Here is a 19733-nt window from a genome sequence, read left to right as displayed (position 1 = left end):
CCCCTCCCCCGCCTCCCCCACTTCACTGAACCAAGGTGCCAGGAGCATCAGGACCATCCATACTCCCAGCCTCACCAGCTACAAGGCACAGAATGGAAGTTCCAGCAAAGCCACCCCATCCACAGCAAAGGAAACCTCTTAAAGGCCACACCCTATCAGGCACAAGTTGGAGTTACATTTAAAAATTTAGAAAAAAAAAATTGTAACAGTCTTTTAACAACTGTTTTCGCAAGAGAATGTAACATATTGCTGTACTGTTTGAGGCTTCATGCTAAGTATGTGCTAAATACTGGATTAATAGATTTCAGTAAAGCTTGTTTGGTTTGGTTTTTATTTTTTAGTTGTTGCTATTGTAATTACATAGTGTTAACTGTCTGTATTCAACACCTGTTCAATGAAGTAAGCATGTGTTACAGAAAGAGTATGGTGAGAGAGAAGGGTATGTGTGTGAGGCAGGAAAAAAATGTATTGAGCATGTAAAACATGTATGATTCCAGAATTTTAGTATGTTTTGTATAAAAATATTTTTCATTACGGAGACTAGAAGTGAACAGAGAAATACGCAAGTGCGACTATACAAATTGTAAAAGAGATACTATAATATTTCCTTTTATTTTAGTGTTATTTAGCTTTATTACAGATTTCTATTTTTGTCAAAACTTCATGGTTCCTTTCAAGATCTTTTTTGCCAAAACATTTTGATACTATAGCATTGTACATTTGAAAGTAGTGTCTAGACAACAGGCCAACCCAGGGTCATATGTAGAAAGCAATTTATCAAAACCAATTGCACTGCCATGAAAATTATGTATAATAATTTGCCAGCCCAAGCAAGCTAGTTTTCTTTGCATTTCTTTCTTCTTCTTCTTCTTCTTTTTTCTTTTTAACATATTGATGGGATTCTCTAGTTGTTTTCTTTGCAGTATCTAACCCCTTCCTTTGTTTTCTGAGACCTGGCAACCCACACTATTACAGTACATTGTGGATTTTAAAGTGTACACTTCTGTACTGTTCTGTAAACTGAAAAGCTTTTGTAAATATATAAATAGACATAAAAACACTATATGTGACAGCACATAGAGTAGTTTTCCCACACCAAAGTTAATTTTTATGCATGCTTTACAAATATATATTGGGATGGGCAGAAATGGGACTCTCCATACATTTTTAAAAAGTAACAAGTTTGCACAGCTAGAGTGTTTTTGTAAATAACTGTATTTGTATAACACAGTCATGTAATATACAGAACTATAAGAAGAGACTTTGCAAAACTAATAAAGGGCTGCATGCTTATTATTTTTTGTACCTTGTTACTATAGCTGCGTCCTAGGCAAAGAATGAAATGGAACTGTTACCAAGGGAAATGGTTTGGGCTTTGAGGGTTTATCAGTGACATGTAAGCAGCCTCAAACTTGTGTTCTGAAAGCTCTATTTCTCCGAAAACTCTGAGGTGACTCATGACGAGGTCTCATGAATTCACTGCGAGTGTGGTGCCTTCCGACGTGACCTGCTGACTCTCTTCTCGGAGGCTCACCAAGGTTCGGCTAACAGAAAGCAAACCTGGGCACAGTCTCCACCTTCATTTCCAGAGAGGTTCTTCTGACCGGCTTTTTCCTGTTTGAATTCCAGGAGAAGTAAGCTGAAATAAACGGTCCTTATCACTAGGATGTGTTTTGTTTTGTTTGTTTGAGTTCTTAATTTTAAACAAATATTATTGGTCCAAAGGGAAATATAACTAACATTACACTTAGTTTTCCTTTAAAAAATAGGGATAAAGGTTCGTGAAAATAATGCCAAGATTACTAATGGACTGACACACTGATAAACTTTTGTAAATCTATAAATAGACACAATATATAAATAGACTGTTCTTGTTAGAACAGTCTTAGGAACCTGCTTATCATTACTTGTTGCCTCCAAAATGTTTAACTTGATGGTTTCATGTAAAGTGCAATATTTCTTATTACTTTAGCACCCGGTGGTAGTGTTTACAACCTTCAGGCTGCTGAGCTGGCATGCCTTCACCAGAAATATTTTACCCTGTCTCTACTCATTATAGTAACTATAATCACATGTTTGACGTATGTAACACTCAGGAAAGTTGCCTTAAACCTTTTAGGCATCAGAGGTTCCAACATTTCAGTTGCCTCCTGGAATCGACTCAACAGCTGCAATATGCTAAAGTAGATGTAACAGCTACTGCACGCCCATGCATTTGCTCCTGTGTATGAGCAGCTGAGACTCTGGGTCAGCAGCTAAAGAACAGATTGTGGCACATCCTTTCAATGCAACTTCAGACCTCCCAGAGCTCTGGCAGGACATACATGTGAGGACCAGTTTCAACCCTTGTAATGAAGGAACGGACAGGGACAGTTCTGGGGGGGGTGGGGGGGGACTCAACGTGGCCCCTGGCTGAGACCCAGCGAGGCGCTGCCTGCCTCCTCAGGAAGTTGGAGGGGAGACCATCATCATTGGAGGACCTGGACCCGGTGTGCACAGCTGCCTGCCACACTTAAAAAGGCACCTCGGTTCCTTTAACAGCTCAGGTGGGTGATGTTAGACAGGCGGCGGCTGGATTTTTAGGTTTTTGTTAAAATACTATTAGTAGCGTCTCTCTACATTATCTTCTAAGTTCATCATTCAACTAACAAATTATTATATCGGGAAAAGGTTCTTAGAAATAAACCACGGAGGCTTCTCCGATCCAGTCTACAGTCCGTAATCGGGGCCACCGGCTGGTGCTGCAGCCTTGGGCATGTCTCGGTTTTCTCATCAGTAACGGAGAATAGTAAAGGAACCTAGGACTGACGAGAGGATTAAATGAGAAGCACAGAAAATTCCCAAGACGGAGCCTGGCACATACCACACACTCGGGAAGGGTTGGTTAGGGTTGTGGTCGCCTTCATCACTTCTGCAAGGATGGCCCTTCAGAGGCTCCCGTGGGGCGGGGGTGGCACAAACAGGCCTGCGGAGGAGCCAGACGCGGAGATGTTTCGAGCTGGCGCTGGGCCCTTGCAGGTGCAATACGGAACCGTCAATAGTGTTGCCACATGGAGGAGGCCGCTCTCCTTTTAATGCTGCTTGTGACTGAAATTCTTTGCAAAGTAAAACGAAGACTTACATGGATTTGGGGCAGAGCCACAGCCTTAGAACCACAGCCACAGAAGAGAGAGGTGGGGTTTTCAGGCTTGGGAGAAAGGTGCACCCCAATCACCCCACCCCAGAGCCTGCTGGCGGTGAGGGGTGGAGCTGGGGCCCATCCCTGAGCCAGTACCGGGGCAAGACCTGTGACCAGAAGGAGATACTCCACTGGGCACTGAGAGCAGGTTTGACTACTCCCCTCGCCCCCCCGCCAGATTCAGGACAAATCAGGCGCTTCCACCTGCCTGACCTGCAGCGGGGACTAGCTTCCTCCCCTCCCCATGGCCCTGTCAACTCAGAGGCATTGGAGAGCAACCAGGATGTAGAAAGCAATTTATCAGGGATGAAGGCTGCAGTAGAGGGATGAAGGCTGCTTCTACTGAATATGCAACGGGTAATCTTGCAAAAGTAACCGGGTGACCTTGTCCAGGAAAATGCACCACGGGTCACAGGCCACCGCACACACTCTGATCTACTCTCCTGAGGAGATCATGTCCAAAGGGGACAAAGTGATTACAAGAGCACTTTTGAGGAGAGAACCCCAGACCTGTGAGGGCTCCTGCCTTCCAGCTCCACAGCCACCTTAAAGGCCAAGGCTCACCCTGATGACCTGGAGGCAAGAGGGTCAACCAGTCGGCTCCCACCACACCCTCAAATGGCTCCTTTAATGGTACCCATGCCCCATATTGCTACACGAGGCTCACCCTGATGACCTGGAGGCAAGAGGGTCAACCTGTCGGCTCCCACCACACCCTCAAATGGCTCCCTCTAGTGGTACCCATGCCCCATATTGCTACACAGACTGCACATTTTTCAGTCTCTATCTTTGGCTTTCTTGAAGGGCTTTACCTACAAAGATTCCATATTAAACAAATGAGATTAAGTCTCTTTCCTACTGATGAAGTAGGGACCAAGCTTGCACCTTTAACAATCAGCATCCCTCTGCAGGGCTCGGGGCACAGATGGCCCCTAACACAGTCCTCCGCTCTGTCGGGGGAGGCAGTATTAGATTAGACCTAAGGTTACAGAAGGATCAGAGATCTAAGATTTCTCAGGAAGGAGACTTCGCCTTCGGCCTGTTCTGTCTCCTTTCCTGGGTCTTTCCGCCTTGCTGGTTTTGTGCTCACTGGCCCGCACGCACCCATGCCTGAGTCGGCCTCAGCGCCTCTGCCCCCCACATCCCTGGCACGGAGCCTGCCCTTCCTGAAGCAAAGAGTCTCCACCTCCTGAGCCACGATAAGCGCTTCTTGCCCTGACATCTGCTCCGGGGAACCCAGCCAGGAGGTTGTATTTTACTCACAGAAAGAGTTCACTCACCTAGAAATGAAGTCAGGGCAGGAAACTTCAGGGATAAATAGACCATTGTGCGGTGATTGCAATCAACGTTCTTTATTTCCACCAGTGGGCAGTCACAGTGGGGAGACCTTGCCAGGCCTGCACACCTTACATGACCTGGACACAGAATGGCCTTTCACCGAGTGACCCCAGAGAAAGGGGCCATGACCGCCCTCTACCCTCCTGTCCCTTCTGTGTAAAATTCCTCAAAGGAGGCGCTCCCAGGGGAAAGCACGCATTCCTGCCCTATGGGATCTGCTGCTCCCTGCCCTTGGTCTTAGCCCAAACCCCCTGCCCCATCGCTCCCTTCATCCCAGCCACCTCTACCCCTCAGACAAGCCCGAGCCCCAGGGGTTCCCTCTGCCTGGAATATTCTCCCCAGGAAGCCTGGGTCAGGACCCCTGCTCTAGCACCTCTCCGTCATAACGCTGAGGGGAGGCTGAAGTATGCAATAAGTACAGGGATTCATACCTATACACACTCCCAAAGGGGCCATGGCAGAGCCTGCTACAAACCATGAAGGACCGACCATGCTCTTCTGTGGAGACACAGGTTGGTGGAGGGGACCTGGGGGCCTCACACTGTTCCTAGGACTTAGCCAGGCTGACATTAGGTAGACTCCCGGAAGATTCTGCAGGGTTTTAGGAACGACTGTTCACTTGCTGCCACTTGGTGGTCATTTCTGGAACTTCCTCTAGGAGACTATTGGAAGCCCTGCTCTTCACTACATCTCTCAACTTCATTTCCGTTTCGCCACAGCTGTGAAATGCACAGCCCGCCGGCAGGGTGCATCTGGGCCCTGGATGAAAGTGTGAGGCAGGTGGCATTTTTCCTCATCGCAAGGCCTCCATTTCAGAATCACTACCTCCCATCATTCCTATCTTGGGGGGAAGTGATGGTAACTTAAGGCACTAAAAAATTAATGTTCCTGCCCTAGCCGGTTTGGCTCAGTGGATAGAGCGTTGGCCTATGGACTGAAGGGTTCCAGGTTCAATTCCGGTCAAGGGCACATGCCCGGGTTGCAGGCTCAATCCCCAGTGTGGGGCGTGCAAGAGGCAGCAGATCAAAATTCTCTCTCATCATTGATGTTTCTATCTCTCCCTCTCCCTCTCCCTCTCCCTTCCTCTCTGAATTCAATTTAAAAAAAAACAAACCAAAACATTAATGTTCCCTTCCAAGCACTTTAGGGCTATAGGAAGGCAATAGCATTTAATCAAATGGCCATGCATCCAGTGGTGGAATTCTAAATACCAGAGGGCAGAACTGAATGTTGCTGTCCACACTCCCCCTCTCCCCCATTCATATAATGATGCCCTAATCCCCATGTGATGGTATTTGGAGGCGGGGCCCGAAGGTTAGATGAGGTTGTGACAATGAGACCCTCATGGTGGGAGGGATGCCCTCATACGAAGAGATACCTGAGAAGGTGGCACCTGCAGGCCAGAACCCGGCCAGGCTGGCACCTGGCTCTCAGACTTCCAGCCTCAGAACTGTGCAAGAGAAATGTCTGTCGTTTAAGCCACCCAATCTGTGGCATCTGTTAGGGCAGCCCCAGCTGACTAAGAGAAGGAAGGTAGAGTTCCCTGGGCAGTAAATCCCAAAGGCAGGAATGCGAGTCCGTGCAGGCAGCCCCTCTCCTGCTCTGGTCACCATGAATTTGCTGTTATTTCTACTTGCGGAATTTCTGGAGGACGTATTGCATCTACTGCAGAGATGACAGGGCTAGAAACTAGAAGCACGAGGGTATAAAACGAAGCCAAGGGCCCCTGCCCTGTCCTTGTGCAATTGATATTTTGGATCCAACAATGAATTTTTATGTATCCCAGTTACATGTTCACCCGTTAGATTCCACAGATCATCCCAGGTGCGTTTAAATACAATCCAAACCCTTTACGAGGGGCCCACAGAGAGGCCTCTGCTGTGTGGTTCCTCCAACACCTCCAGCCGGACCTCTGAGCCTGCAGACACTTTTTGCCCGAGGAGTGAATGCAGAGACATTACCTCAGCTGTGGGTAACTCTCATTGTCCCCCAGGCCACACTAGAATGGTGGGGGAGGTCTGTGGCGAAGGGTCGAATGCTACCAAAGAAGGTGAGAGTCTGCCTGGGCATCTTTTCCAGGTGCTGCTGTCTACTCCGCATCAGGCCCCCAGCTGTCAGCGGTGTGAGGGAGGCCAGGACCCCGGAGCCCAGGCGGTCTGGCTCCTGACGCACTGCGTCCCTTCTCTCCATCCACTTCCCCTGGCACAGCTGATCCCTCCATCGCTTGACCGCTAACTCCCAGCAGTTCTCACCCTCGGGCCATTGCGCCCCCAGCAGACACTCAGCAATGTCTGGAGACATTGGGGTGGTCACACTAGGAGCAGTGGGTGTGCTGGCAGACAGGGGGCAGAGGCCAGGTGCTGCCAGCCACCTCCTTGCACAGGACAGACCCACAACCAAGACCAACGGGGCCCACATGTTAGCAGGGCCGAGCAGCCCTGCGGGTTGTATCACATTTTGTACCAAAAGCTATTCCCTTTGGGGGGAACCCCTGCGCGCAGGTGGCTGTGACCTGGGGTGGCCTTCGGGGGTACAGGGGGAAGGTGCCCATCCCCCACGTGCACCAGGCCACCTCCGCTCACTCCTGAACTCCCGCTCCCTCCTTTTACAATGTAGCCTTTTCAAACTTTTGCCCTTTCATGTTTATTTTCTTTAAATATATTTGTATTGATTTCAGAGAGGAAGGGATAGGATAGGGAGAGAGAGAGAAACTCAATGATGAGAATCATCAAGCAGCTGCCTCCTGCACGCCCCCTACTGGAGACTGAGCCTGAAACCCAGGCATGTGCCCTGACTGGTGGAACCCCCTGAAACCCAGGCATGTGCCCTGACTGGGAATGGAACCCCATGACCTCCTGGTTCATGGGTTAACACTCAACCACTGAGCCACACAGGCCAACTTATTTTAACACCAGTTCCCCTGTTACCATTAGGGTTTAAGCAGTGGTTCTCAACCTGTGGGTCGCGACCCCTTTGGGGGTCAAATGACCCTTTCACAGGGATTGCCTAAGACCATCAGAAAACACATATATAATTACATACTGTTTTTGTGATTAATCACTATGCTTTAATTATGTTCAATTTGTAACAATGAAATTGGGGGTCACCACAAAATGAGGAACTGTATTATAGGGTTGCGGCATTAGGAAGGTTGAGAACCACTGGTTAAAGGGAGAGAAAAGGCCACCTAAATTCCCTCAGGTATCACAGGGTCCAAGTCACATCGCACAGCCACTCAGAATGGGGACAGCAGTCAAGCCCATGTTCTCACGTGTGACCACCCACCAGAATGGGCTGTGGAGCTGGAAAATGAGGCCCGGCACGTGCATGCCCGGAAAGCTCACTAGGGAATTCTGAGGTTCAGCCAAGTAGCAACGGCTGAGGTAACAAGGGAAGCTCTACCTCGAAGGTCCACCAGGTGGCTCCACAGCCCTCTGCCAGGCTCTCAGCAGCCGCCTCCCTCACCAACTCAGGGTGTTCTGTGACCTGCTCTGAGTGTGTGTGGCTGGGGCTTGGTGGGTGACATGAGAACATCCCGTAGCAGCAGGGCACTAAATGATGAGAAACTGTCGCCTCCTAGTTGGCCTGGAGCTGCAGTGAGGGGAGCCCAGGGTGGGGAGGGAGGAACGAAGCAGATGTGCCCAGAGAAGCCCAGAAGTCAGGTTAGAAAAGCCCTGGGAGAAGAGGGGGACATGGGAGGGTCTGCCTCCATCCCTGGCTGCTTTCCAGGCCCAGTGCCAGTTCTGAGGCACCATCAGCATTTTTCTCGAGAGAAAGAAGGGGTTCTTGCTTCTGCATAGAACATGCTACACCGGGGCATGCTCTAAGGGCGTGTACAAAGGAAGCCCTGTCTGATGTGTCCACTATGAAAAAACTCACACGTGTGAGCTGCATGCAGGTTTCCAGAGACCGTGCTCCCTGAAAAGTGAGGGTGTCAGCCTAGGGTGGCCTTTGCTCTTGAACCCCTTCACCCTACAAGAATAGGGCCCCCACTGCTGTAAGAACCCCAAGACAGAGAAACTGTGCTCTGGGAGGAGGAGCGGCTCAAAAAACCTCAGAGAGGAGCTGTCATTTGAGCCTTCATGTCATTTGAGATTTGATGGGTGAGCAGGAGGTAACAAGGCAAAGTGGATAAAGGATCCAATGCAAACGATGCTGCATGTGTGGCTACAGGGTGTCAAGCCGTGGCCATCTTGGGAGCTGACCCTGAGAGGACTGATGTGGGAGCACGAGGAGCAGCCTGTGAGGGGTAGGGGTGACAGCTCCTGAAGTCTGTGCTCTGGGTTTTAGCTAATGATTAGTTCACCTCAACCACCCTGAGTTATTCTGGCTCTTAGTCCAGGAGGAGGCCACGCCCCCAGGTAATCCGGGGGATGTCCCTCGGTTCAAAGAGCCAAGCACATACCCGGATCCCCCAGACACAAGGGCCTAAAGAAGCAGGATCGTGCTGATCTGAGCCAAGCGGTCCCTGTGTGAGGCCTTCTCGGTCCTGCCCTATGGAGAAGGCCTGCGGGTCAGTGACCTGAGGGTGGACAGCCAGAAGCAGAGACATCTGTCCGGTGGCGTGTCTGTTTCTTCCGAGATGTATCAGAAACTCACTTGTTACTGTTTTACATTGCCATTGTTTTATTCCCGAACAGGGACCCTTAGAAGGAGCAGTGCAGACAATTTGGGTACCAGAGCATTACCTGCGTCACCACAACGGACCCAGAGAAGCTCCTTGTCCCATCGTTCCAAAGACTTAGAGTTTCCCCGATGACAGAAAAGCGGAAAGAAGAAGAAAAGGAAGGCTATGCAAGGGACTGAGGTGCCAACATGGGGTCAGCTGAAGAAGTTAACAACTGAGGCCCAGCAGATGGTAGAAAAACGCAAGAAGTGGAAGCTACTCTCTCAGCCAAGTCCAAGGACTCTGAGTAAATCAGCAAAAGAAACTTTCATTTAGCAGAAACTCACCTATTGCTTTTTGCATTACCATTGTTTTATTATTCTTACTAGTTTTTAAAATGTTATGTTTAAGTTTTCAAATGTTTGGGGTTTTGCATTGGCATTGTCTTGTTATTGTTTTAATAGCCAGAGTTTTGTTCTTCACGCTTAAGTTTTACTTTCATTATGGTAGCTTTTTGTTCTTGATGCCTAAAAACTTTCATTATAGTAGCTTAAAAAATAAAAGAAGGGTGAGATGTGGGGAGCCGTGAGATATAGGGTTAAGCCTTGGACTGACCTGTTGGCACAGTCACAAACAAGTCTTCTTCAGAGTCTTAAACAACCCAATCCTAGAGGTGGCCACTGATTTACATGTGCTGTCATTTAAAAAATAAAAATGGAGGGAAATTGCCGGAAGCCGGTTCACCCTTGCTGCTTGACACAGTCGCTGCAGGGAAGAAACATCTGCACAGCCTATGTTTCAAGGGACCTGGCGTATATGGCATACTGTTCTTAATATGTTTGCTCCCCTTCTTAGCACTACGTGTTTTAACCAAGGTCACCTCTCTGAGAAAGGTTGTTTCCCCAGGTAGGGGTTTTCCCCTGAAGTTAGGGAGGGAGTGAAACCCCTTAACTAAGTGCCAGGTGGGTAGTTAATCACTTTAACTACAAACAATCACGCTTAAGCTACATAATCTTTACTCCCTGGAATGGAGATAAGAAACGCCCTAACCTTTGCAATAGAAATTGACAGGATTAAAATCAACTGGTATAAATACAGATGTAACAGGAGAATAAAGACAGAACCTGGCTAGGCTGCTGATCAACTGAACTCTGTCTCCGTGTCATTCCTTCTTCACCGACTCCGTCCACACCTATGGGAACCCCTGGACCTGCTGGAGTTGGACCCCAACATATGGCACCACTGCGGAGGCGTGGGGACTCTCGGCGCTGCCAGGCACACTCCTCTTCCTCAACAACATCTCCCTGGACGGGCGGCCCCCAAGCCCGGGTCAGCAAGAATCCCCAGCCGCCCATGCCACCTGCCGAGGCTGGCGAGCTGCCAGCTCTGCCACCATCGCCTCCCAGGCCCCGAGCTCGCACTGCTCCACCCTCCGGGCAGCATGGTCAGGGCCTCGGCGCCCCGGGCCTGCTCAGCCCTGCTCCTGCCGGCTTCGGCCTGGATGTGCAGCGCCCAAGAAGGCGAGTTGCCTCCCAGCGCTGCTCCCTGGAGTTCCTGGAAGACACCGTGGGATGTCCCTCGGTTCAAAGAGCCAAGCACATACCCGGATACCCCAGACCAGCCGTGGGCAAACTACGGCCCGCGGGCCGGATCTGGCCTGTTTGAAATGAATAAAACTAAAAAAAAAAAAAAACACCATACCCTTTTATGTAATGATGTTTACTTTGAATTTATATTAGTTCACACAAACACTCCATCCATGCTTTTGTTCCGGCCCTCCGGTCCAGTTTAAGAACCCATTGTGGCCCTCGAGTCAAAAAGTTTGCCCACCGTGCCCCAGACACAAGGGCCTAAAGAAGCAGAATCGTGCTGATCTGCACCAAGCGGTCCCTGTGTGAGAACTCTACCTCTGGACTCTTATACTACATCTGGCGTGAGAAAGGAGTTGCCATTTGTTGAGTAACACTCCCTCCACGTTCTGCGTGGAGTAGGGTTCGGTATCTGAAAGAGGAGCCGCACAGCAAATGAAAGAAAAAGACACGAGATAATTTTGCAATATTGGGGGACCAGGCGGGCAAGTCCCGAAGGACTTCCTCCCATGCTCAGGCTGCTCCAATCTTTTATTGATCTGGAGTAGCCCTTAGGGTAAGGAAGTTTCAATGACACACAGATCAGCAGACAATTTCCAGTAGACAAAAGTATCTGATTAACTCATCAATAGATTTCCGGGAGTATCTGATTAACAATAATCAACAAGGATCTACATAAGTATCTAAGGAATTAAGGGAACTAAGGTGGGGATGCTTCAACTATTATTACCTAAATTAACTGAGTGGTTCCTAGATTAACTGGGTGGTGCACAGCCCTGACCTTTGCTAGGACTTTCAAGCCCTGACCTTTACTAGGACTTTCAATGGCTACTAGCTTTTGGGGGGGTCTCTGTCTAAACTCAGCTAGTGAAGACAATGAATGGACTCCGGCATCCTTTTAGACACTGATATATTGAGAAACCCCCAAGTATGGTTATCCTTTCCTAGAGAGACAGTTTCCCAAAATGTTTGTAGAGCTTGACTAACTGCCTGGATTCAAGTCTCTACAAAACACTTATTAGATTTGTGGCCTTGGGCAAGTACCTTCATCTCTCTGTCCTGAACTCCCCCATCTATAAAATGTAGCTAATAATAGTACCCACCATAGAGGATGGTTTTAGGATTAAATAAGTTAATGAATATATAGAATTTAGAACAGTACTTGACAGCTAATAGGGCCTAGTGTCTGCTGTTAAAAGATTACCTTACTTTTATGAAGAAAACCACAAGCTACAAAGTAATAGAGAGGTTAGCAATTATTAGAACTCTCTACCTACATAATTAAAAAAGAATTACAAGATTTCTTTTAAATTTTAATCTCTTAATTGAATTTCAAATTTAGTGAAATGTTGCAAGACCAGAACACAGTTTGTCCAGAGGCCCTCATTTGGAATATTCAGAACAATGTTAAGTAATAGCAGTGATATGTGCTTGTCTTGCTTCAGACTTTCAAACTCACATTTAAAGGACTTGCAACTATTGAAATGATGCTGATTAATATTACATTTAAAATAAACTATATAACCTATCAGAAAATGCCTATGTGTTTACATTATTGTTTGCACTGCATAATGTGTATTATTATTTAACACACAATTTCTATCATCCTCTCAGAGTGGACCGAGGAGGAGCGCTGGGTGATGTGTCTGAGCACCTGGAAAGGTGTCCCTTTCCTCTGCTCCACTTGCTGGAGCATCTGAACTGCCTGGTGGTGGCCATGCTGCAAAGGCCCCAGCAGAGAGGGGTGGTATAGATGTCAGCCAGCAGGTGGCTGCTGGGCCTGGCTGCAGCCTGGTTTTCATTCTGTATTCGTGTGTGTGTGTGTGTGTGTGTGTGCGTGCGCGCCTTTAATTTTATGAAGTTGAAAAGTACAGAAAGCCCAGAATCAGGTACTAGCCCCAAAACTCTAAAATGCCTCAGATCTGTTCTTTCCATTTTCTCTACCTGTGTCTTCAATCTTTTATTCTTCTCCATATCTTTGTTTCCCCTTCCTTTACATCTTTTACTCTCAGAGCATGCTTTCTGTGTAGCTGTTTGGGTGCATAATTTAAATATAATTTCGCTAACAAACTTTAATTGTATGATGTGATAAGCTTTGAATAGTGTAGAGTTTTGTTGAAAAGCAAATTACAAACTGTAGCTTATATATTAGGCGACACAACAAAAGAAATGAGTGTTATTTAAAATGAGCATTTTTTTGAAATTATAGCAAAGCTTCATATTTAGTCGGGAAAATAAATGTTTTTTACAGAGTGAGATAAAATTAAAAGGTCATTTGAGCTTACTTCCCACATCCTAGAAATTGCTGTTAACTGTTAACAATTTTGTGTCTCTATATGTATCAAACTGGGGAAATAATGCTCTTACAGGTCCCTGGAATCCATAAGGTAGGCAACCATAAATGAAATAATATTGGGGAACACAGTGAAAGGAGACGGTTCCATGATACTGACTCAAAAATATAGCTTCTCTGTCCAGACATTTCTTAATATTATGGAAAATGGTGAAGAAATTGTCCAAAGAATGTTCTATTTCATAACACAAATGTAACATACTCACACCTCTAGATCCCAGGATTGCCTACCCTGTCTTAATTCTAACCTCTCCCAAAAAAGGTAATCATATACTGGTGATTAATATGCCCTGTTTCTAATGATCATTTCTTTAAATTAATATGAATAAAATCACATAGTATACAACTTTGGTGTGTACTTTCATCGTATAGAAGTATGTTGGTGAGCCCAGCCAGAGGGACATATTGGTTGAGTGTCAACCTATAAACCAGCAGGTCACAGTTCAATTCCCAGGCATGGCACATACCCAGCTTGCAGGTTTGATCCTCAGTCAGAGGCATTACTAGTAGGAGGCAGCCAATCAATACTTCCCTCTCATCATTGATGTCTCTATCTCTCTCTCCCTCTCATTTCCTCTCTGAAATCAATAAAAATATATTTAAAATTAAAGAATTAAAGGAAAGCATTTTGGCTAGATTTTTGCGCTTCTCTCTGTGTAGCATTGTTTTTATTATTTTGTCTCAGGGTATTCCACTCTATGATTGTAGCACAGCCTGTTCATTCTACTGGAGAGATGTCTAATCGGTCCTTCAGCCCATTTTTGTTGGATTGTTTCTCTTCCTTTTGTCGTCTTGTATGAGGACTTTATATAATTTGTATATTAACCCCGTATCAGAGCTAACATTGGCAAATATTTTCTCCCATATGGGGGTGTCCTTTTTCATTTTGATCATGATTCTTTTGCTGTGCAGAAGCTTTTTATTTTGACTTAGTTTCATTTGTCTATTTTCTCCTTCATTTCTGTTCCCCAATAACTAAGACATGGAAACAGCCCAAGTGGCCGTCATTAAGCAAATGGATAAATAAAAAAAAGCTGTGGAACATTTTCAAAATGGAATACTACACAGTTGTAAAGAGGGGTCTCTGAAACTTTCGGGCAACATCAATGGGCCTGAAGAATATTATGCTACATGAAATCAGCCAACTTCTTGCATTTAATTGTACTTTTTTAGACACCCCTGTCATCTATTATTATACTTCCTGATGACAGTTTAGAAATAGAGCAAAATCCAGAGAACATATTCTATGCCATGCATCATGCGTGGAGATTTTCCCAACCTGAGTAAAGCACAAACCAATACTTATGTTTTGAATGTTATCATCATATTGAATAATATAGTAAATGGATCTTCATGGCATAAAAGGAAACTAAAAGCAAAAAAAAAAGGGTAACATATTTGTCATAATTGATAGCGTATTAGGAAAATGTCTTTATTAGATACTGGTGTTCCCCAGCATGTAGAATGATTCCTAATCTATTTCTAGTCAAAAGTGACTAAAAGAAAAGGTAGGCCTTAGAAGGACAGAGAAGGAGCAGGAAGAAATTTTACAAATAAGGAACTTTGAGCTACATTTATAAATATCACACTTTCACCTTCAAAATCCAGGAATGCCCCTACTCAGCCAATAGGTTCGGGCACATATTACAGTGAAAGTGGGGAGGTGGCAAGGACATTGTAGTGGATGTGGGTTTTAGCACAGCCAAGAAGAGGCCCTTCTGGACACTCCTGTTCCTCTCTTTCCAATCATCACTACAGACTCCAGCAGCCCAGTTCCAATGTCTCCCAGTAATGTCTCCCAGAGGTAAAAGTCTCAGCACCCCAGTCATGAAAACACTCAGATACACGAGAGACATTTGCACCTTGAGGACCACATCCCACACAAAGGCTGATCAAACCTCCAGGTAGGAAGACAAGTGTAGTAGTTCTTCCCGGCTGCAAAGTGATAGTCACTGCAAAAAGAAAAAGAAATCATGTGGACACGTTGCAAATAAAGTCCTGAGGCAAAAGTTGGTCTTTTGAGATGTTACTTTATTGTGAGCTACAACAACAGGAGCGGTTTTGGCTGTCACATCTAGTAGAGTGCAGAGATGACCACAACATCTGCAGAACAACAAATCCCTAAAGACAGACATTTGAACATTTTTCTAAATTTAAATGTTTAAGGCCCAATGTAAGACTTATCTCACCCTGGTCAGTGTCTCAGTGTTTAGAGCTTTGGCTCAGACCTGAAGGGTCAGGGGTTTGATTCCACTCAAGGGTGCATAACTGGGTTGCAGTTTCCACCCCTTGCAATGCATCTGTCTGGGCATTGCATCTCTTTCTCTTTCTCAGAGCCTCAGTCTCTGTCTTTCCTTCCCTCCTTTGCACTCCCTCAAAAAAATCTATGGAAGAAAATATCCTTAGCCTGGCCAGTGTTGCTCAGTCGGTGTGTGTCAATCTAGGATCCATTGGTGGTCAGGGTAGATGCATTGGTTGTGGGCTTTATCGCCAGTAGGGTGCGTGCAGGGATCAGTTTACGGAAGGTTCACTCTCATCACTGATGTTTCTCCCTCTCTCCCTACCCCTTCCTCTCTGAAATCAATAAAGATACATTTGAAAATATGATTTCTTTAAGGAAAATAATAAAACTAAAAATCTTGGGCCGAGATGCAGACTTCCCCCGACAGCAGATGAAAGCTCCACAGATTGTGTTGTCTACCAGATGCTCAATGGCAGCAACAGTGACTGCTGCTTCTGGAAAATCAAAGGAGTCTTACAACAGGCAGGATCTCGGGATTGCTTCAGGCGCTTGCGTGGGGGACCAAGACAGGTGCACTGTGCCGAAGCCAGAGAGCAGTACAGCTCAGCCACCAAGTGGGGATGGGACCCCACCATTGCCTGCCACCCTTGGGTCTCCAGGACATCCTCAGCATGAGAGTTGATGAAATCCACTGCCTGAATTTTCAGTTGATCTGTGTTGTAGAGTTCAGCCAAGGTGAGCATTTCTGCAGCATTCTCCTCAGAGAGGTGTCTGCTGAGGGCTTCCTCACACATGACCTTCAAACGCTCCAGGGCATACTTGTCAGCAGCTGCCAGCAAACCATCAGCCATTTTGTCCAGGTTCGGAGCCTTTCCCGTATAAATGAAGCACATCATCTCCTTAAAAACTCCAGGCTCCGTGTCAATGATTACAACCCGGCTCTTTTTCTCTCCTCCATTGAGTGTGAAAACATGGCCCTAAACACTGGAGAACGAGCTGCTAAGATAGCTTTGTGAGCCTGGAATTCCTGGCCAGCAACACAAAAACAACAGTCTGAACCAGGAATTTTCCCAAAATCCTCCTAGCTCATGGGCCACCTGGCACTCAGGAACCTTCACCATCTTTGTGGTACTCTGGCCAGAAATGGTGAAGGAATCTTGAACCACACTCACCTCACAGAAGAGGGACAGCTTGTCATCAGGGAGAAAACTATTGTCTTACCCCCACCCTCTCCTACTTTCCCTCTGGGGATTGATAGTCTGATCGCTGTTTCTCTGTCTTTGGATCTGTCCCTGTTCATCAGTCTATGTTGTTCTCTATATTCCACAAATGAGTGAGATCATGTGGTATTTATCTTTCTCTGACTGGCTAATTTCACTTAGCATAATGCTCTCCAGTTCCACCCATGCTCTTGCAAATGGCAAGAATTCCTTCTTTTTTTACTACAGCGTAGTATTCCATTGTGTAGATGTACCATGGTTGTGTTTGTTTTTTTTACTGCATTTCTGTGAAATGTCCCCCCCACACCCCCATTGGCATATCCCTGGAGGCATCTCCCTACAGAAACCAGATTAGTGACTGCCAGGGGCTAGGGCGGGAAGACAGGGAGGGAAACTGGGAAAAGGAGGCGACTGTTAATGGGTTTAAGGTCCTACAATTGGCTCATCTCTGAGGGGGCGTGGCTAGGCCCTGGGGGGCGTGGCTGGACTCTAGGGCGGACCCAGCCAGCTTAAAACCCTGCAGAAGGGCAACAGCCCACTCTGTGGTGGCTGTTCAGCGTGGAAGCATGGAGGAGTGCTCTTGCCTCTGCGGCGCGGGCTCTTCTCGGGGATGTCGGTGTCTTCAGGAGTGCCAGGGCCCAGCTGAGACGGCAGCAGCCGAAGGCAAGAGGTGTCCTCAGAAGCGCCAGCGCCCAGCTGAGAAGGCAGCGGCCGAGGGCAAGCAGGCCCCGGCAGAAAAGCACCTCGAGGCGCACGCGGCAGCGCTGTGCTGTGCAGGGAGTGGAGGAACCGCGAGCCCCTTGCCGCCCCCGCGCTGCTCGCTGCAGGACCTGCCGGTGGAGATGCTGGTGGCGATCTTTGCCTCGCTCCCCGGCACCGACCTGCCCAGCCTGGCCCAGGCCTGCACCAAATTCCACCACATCCTGCACAGCGACAGCATCTGGAGACGGCGCTGCCGGGAGGAGTACGGCCTTTGTGAAAACTTGCAGGACCTCGAGATAATCGGTAGGTCTTATCGAGAAGTCTATGCGAAGCTGCTCCACCCATACAGAAACATTTTGGGTTTGTGGCAGCTAGATTCAAGCTATAGAACACTGCTGAATGTAGTGGTGGATGGCTTATGCATTACTGGTTGGAAGTACAGCCCTTCCCTTAACACCCATGTGGATGCCCCAATGCAGTTCGAGCCCTTCTTCAGAATTCGCCTGACGGAGAGGAAATCAGCCACGGTGGAGTACATGGACAACTACTACAGCTTGTCCCACCGCCGCCACATGCAGATTCAGAAGGACAGGTTCAGCATCCAGTGGCTCAAGAGCGATCACCAAAAGGATTCACCTACGCGGCTTAGGGGAGAACGGGGACGGGTGCTGGTGCAGGAGGACAGACAGCAGTATGACTGCCTGACCTACCGCCGCCTCTACCTCCCACCAAATCACCCGGACGACCTCATCAGGCCCGGCCTCTTCGAGGTCGAATATAATTCTGCCGGCCTAATGATTGCCATGCTCAGCTTCCGTGGGAAGTATGCCAAGATCTCGAAGATCACGGGAGTCACCTTCGGGCAGATAAATATCCACCTCATGCGCCGCATCCCGCTGTCAGATGGCGAGATCTTCCGCAACTTCAACCAGCTCTCCCGCGTGGTCCAGGAGATTGACAAGCAGGTGATCCGCGAGCAGCAGCAGCAGCAGCAGCAGCAGCAGCAGCAGCAAAAAAACGGGACTGAGGAAAGCGAGGGCCATGCCTGGCAGAGCCCTGCCCAGCCCAGCGTCGGGGAGTCCGGGGCTGCAGCTTTGGAGGAGCAGCCTGTTCCGTTTGTTCTGCCTGTGGGCGTGCGATCAAGAGACCAGAACTACCCCCGAACCTGCAGGATGTGTTTCTATGCCGCGGACATTGGTACCTTTGATCCCTTCGCCTACCCCAGGCGCTGCCCTGGAGTCTTCATCCTGTTCGATGAGAACCACTTCGGGTTCATCTGGCTGGAGAGGAAATTCTTCATCCTGTACAGCAGAGTCCAGAACACCTTCCAGAATGTGGAGGCACCATCCCTGCAGGCCTTCCTGGAGATGCTCTCAAACATTTGCCCCTGATCCCCTGGGATGAGCAGTTTGTATGCACTTTGAAGATTTGACCTTCTGACCAGGTTACCCACCTTTGTTTGTTTTTTTAATCCTCACCCGAGGATATTTTCCCATTGACGTTTAGAGAGAGTGGGGGAGAGAGAAAAAGACAGAAATAATCGATGTGAGAGAAACACATCAGTCGTTTGCCTCCTGCCCAAGCCCGGAACAGGGCCAGGCTGGGTAGGAGCCAGCAATAGAGGTCGAAATATACCTTAGACCAATGGTCTCAACCTTCCTAATACTGCGACCCTTTAATACAGTCCCTCATGTTGTGGTGACCCCCAATTTCATTGTTACAAATTGAAGATAATTAAAGCATAATGATTAATCACGCAAACAAAATAAAGACATCTTAGTTAATATATATTGTTTATTTATTAACATTGAATTCATGGCCAATAGCAATAGAGCTCATTCCTTATGAAAGCTTATCTAACAGATACATTATCTCCATAAAGCATAGCTAGTGCTTTGGCACTAAGGCTGTGGGCTATTTTAACCAGCAGGGGCCACAGGCTCCTGGGATGGCGTCTTCAGAGACAAATGAGGACTGTTCTCATTCCTCACGGGGATCTGAAGGAAAGAAGGAACATGGGGGAAAGGCAGAAAGCAGCAGCTCTTCAGACTCCAGGAGTAGCGATGAAGGTGCCAGCAGCTCCAGCTCATCTTCCTCAGGGGACACCTCTGACTCAGACTCCAACTGAGCTTTGTTCATTCCTAGGTGGCGGGACAGAGAACTTCCCAACAGAAGTCTTTGGCATCTATGTACATTGCTGGGCTCTCCACCTTGTCCCTGTTTATTGCCTTACTTCCTTCCTTTCCCCCCCTCCTCCTCAATACAGAGTAGGACGGGTTGCAAAGTGGGGAATTGGGACAGAACTCTCAATATCAGGTCCACACACCTGGGAAGAGAGGTTCCTGCTGGGAGAAGAAATATATCTGAGCCTGTATTGGATTCCCCTACACCACTGATGGCGAACCTTTTGAGCTTGGCGTGCCAGCATTTTGAAAAACCCTAACTTAACTCTGGTGCCATGTCACATATAGAAATTTTGTGATATTTGCAACCATAGTAAAAAAG

General features: G+C 47.5%; 2 protein-coding genes and 1 pseudogene across 2 annotated transcripts in view; 2 read left to right on the top strand and 1 right to left on the bottom strand.

The window, feature by feature from the left end:
- The window catches only part of KIAA1217 (KIAA1217 ortholog), a 309140-nt gene extending 307476 nt beyond the window's left edge, over positions 1-1664 (top strand). Inside the window, exon 22 of the mRNA XM_014539382.1 lies at positions 8-1664. Within this exon, the coding sequence (XP_014394868.1) occupies positions 8-142 (135 nt within the window). The 3' untranslated portion in view covers positions 143-1664. The remainder of the gene's footprint in view (positions 1-7) is intronic.
- A 14097-nt stretch (positions 1665-15761) lies between these two features.
- Positions 15762-16972, bottom strand: LOC102254395 (annotated as a pseudogene).
- Positions 16973-17092: 120 nt separating this feature from the next.
- Positions 17093-19733, top strand: part of LOC102254095 (F-box only protein 31) — a 7538-nt gene continuing 4897 nt past the window's right edge. Inside the window, exons 1-2 of the mRNA XM_014539381.1 lie at positions 17093-17182; positions 17231-18541. Of these exons, the coding sequence (XP_014394867.1) occupies positions 17093-17182; positions 17231-18541 (1401 nt within the window). The remainder of the gene's footprint in view (positions 17183-17230; positions 18542-19733) is intronic.

The sequence above is a fragment of the Myotis brandtii genome, unplaced genomic scaffold (genome assembly GCF_000412655.1).
Source record: "Myotis brandtii unplaced genomic scaffold, ASM41265v1 scaffold215, whole genome shotgun sequence".
NCBI lineage: Eukaryota > Metazoa > Chordata > Mammalia > Chiroptera > Vespertilionidae > Myotis > Myotis brandtii.
This window is presented reverse-complemented; position numbering and strand designations above follow the sequence as displayed.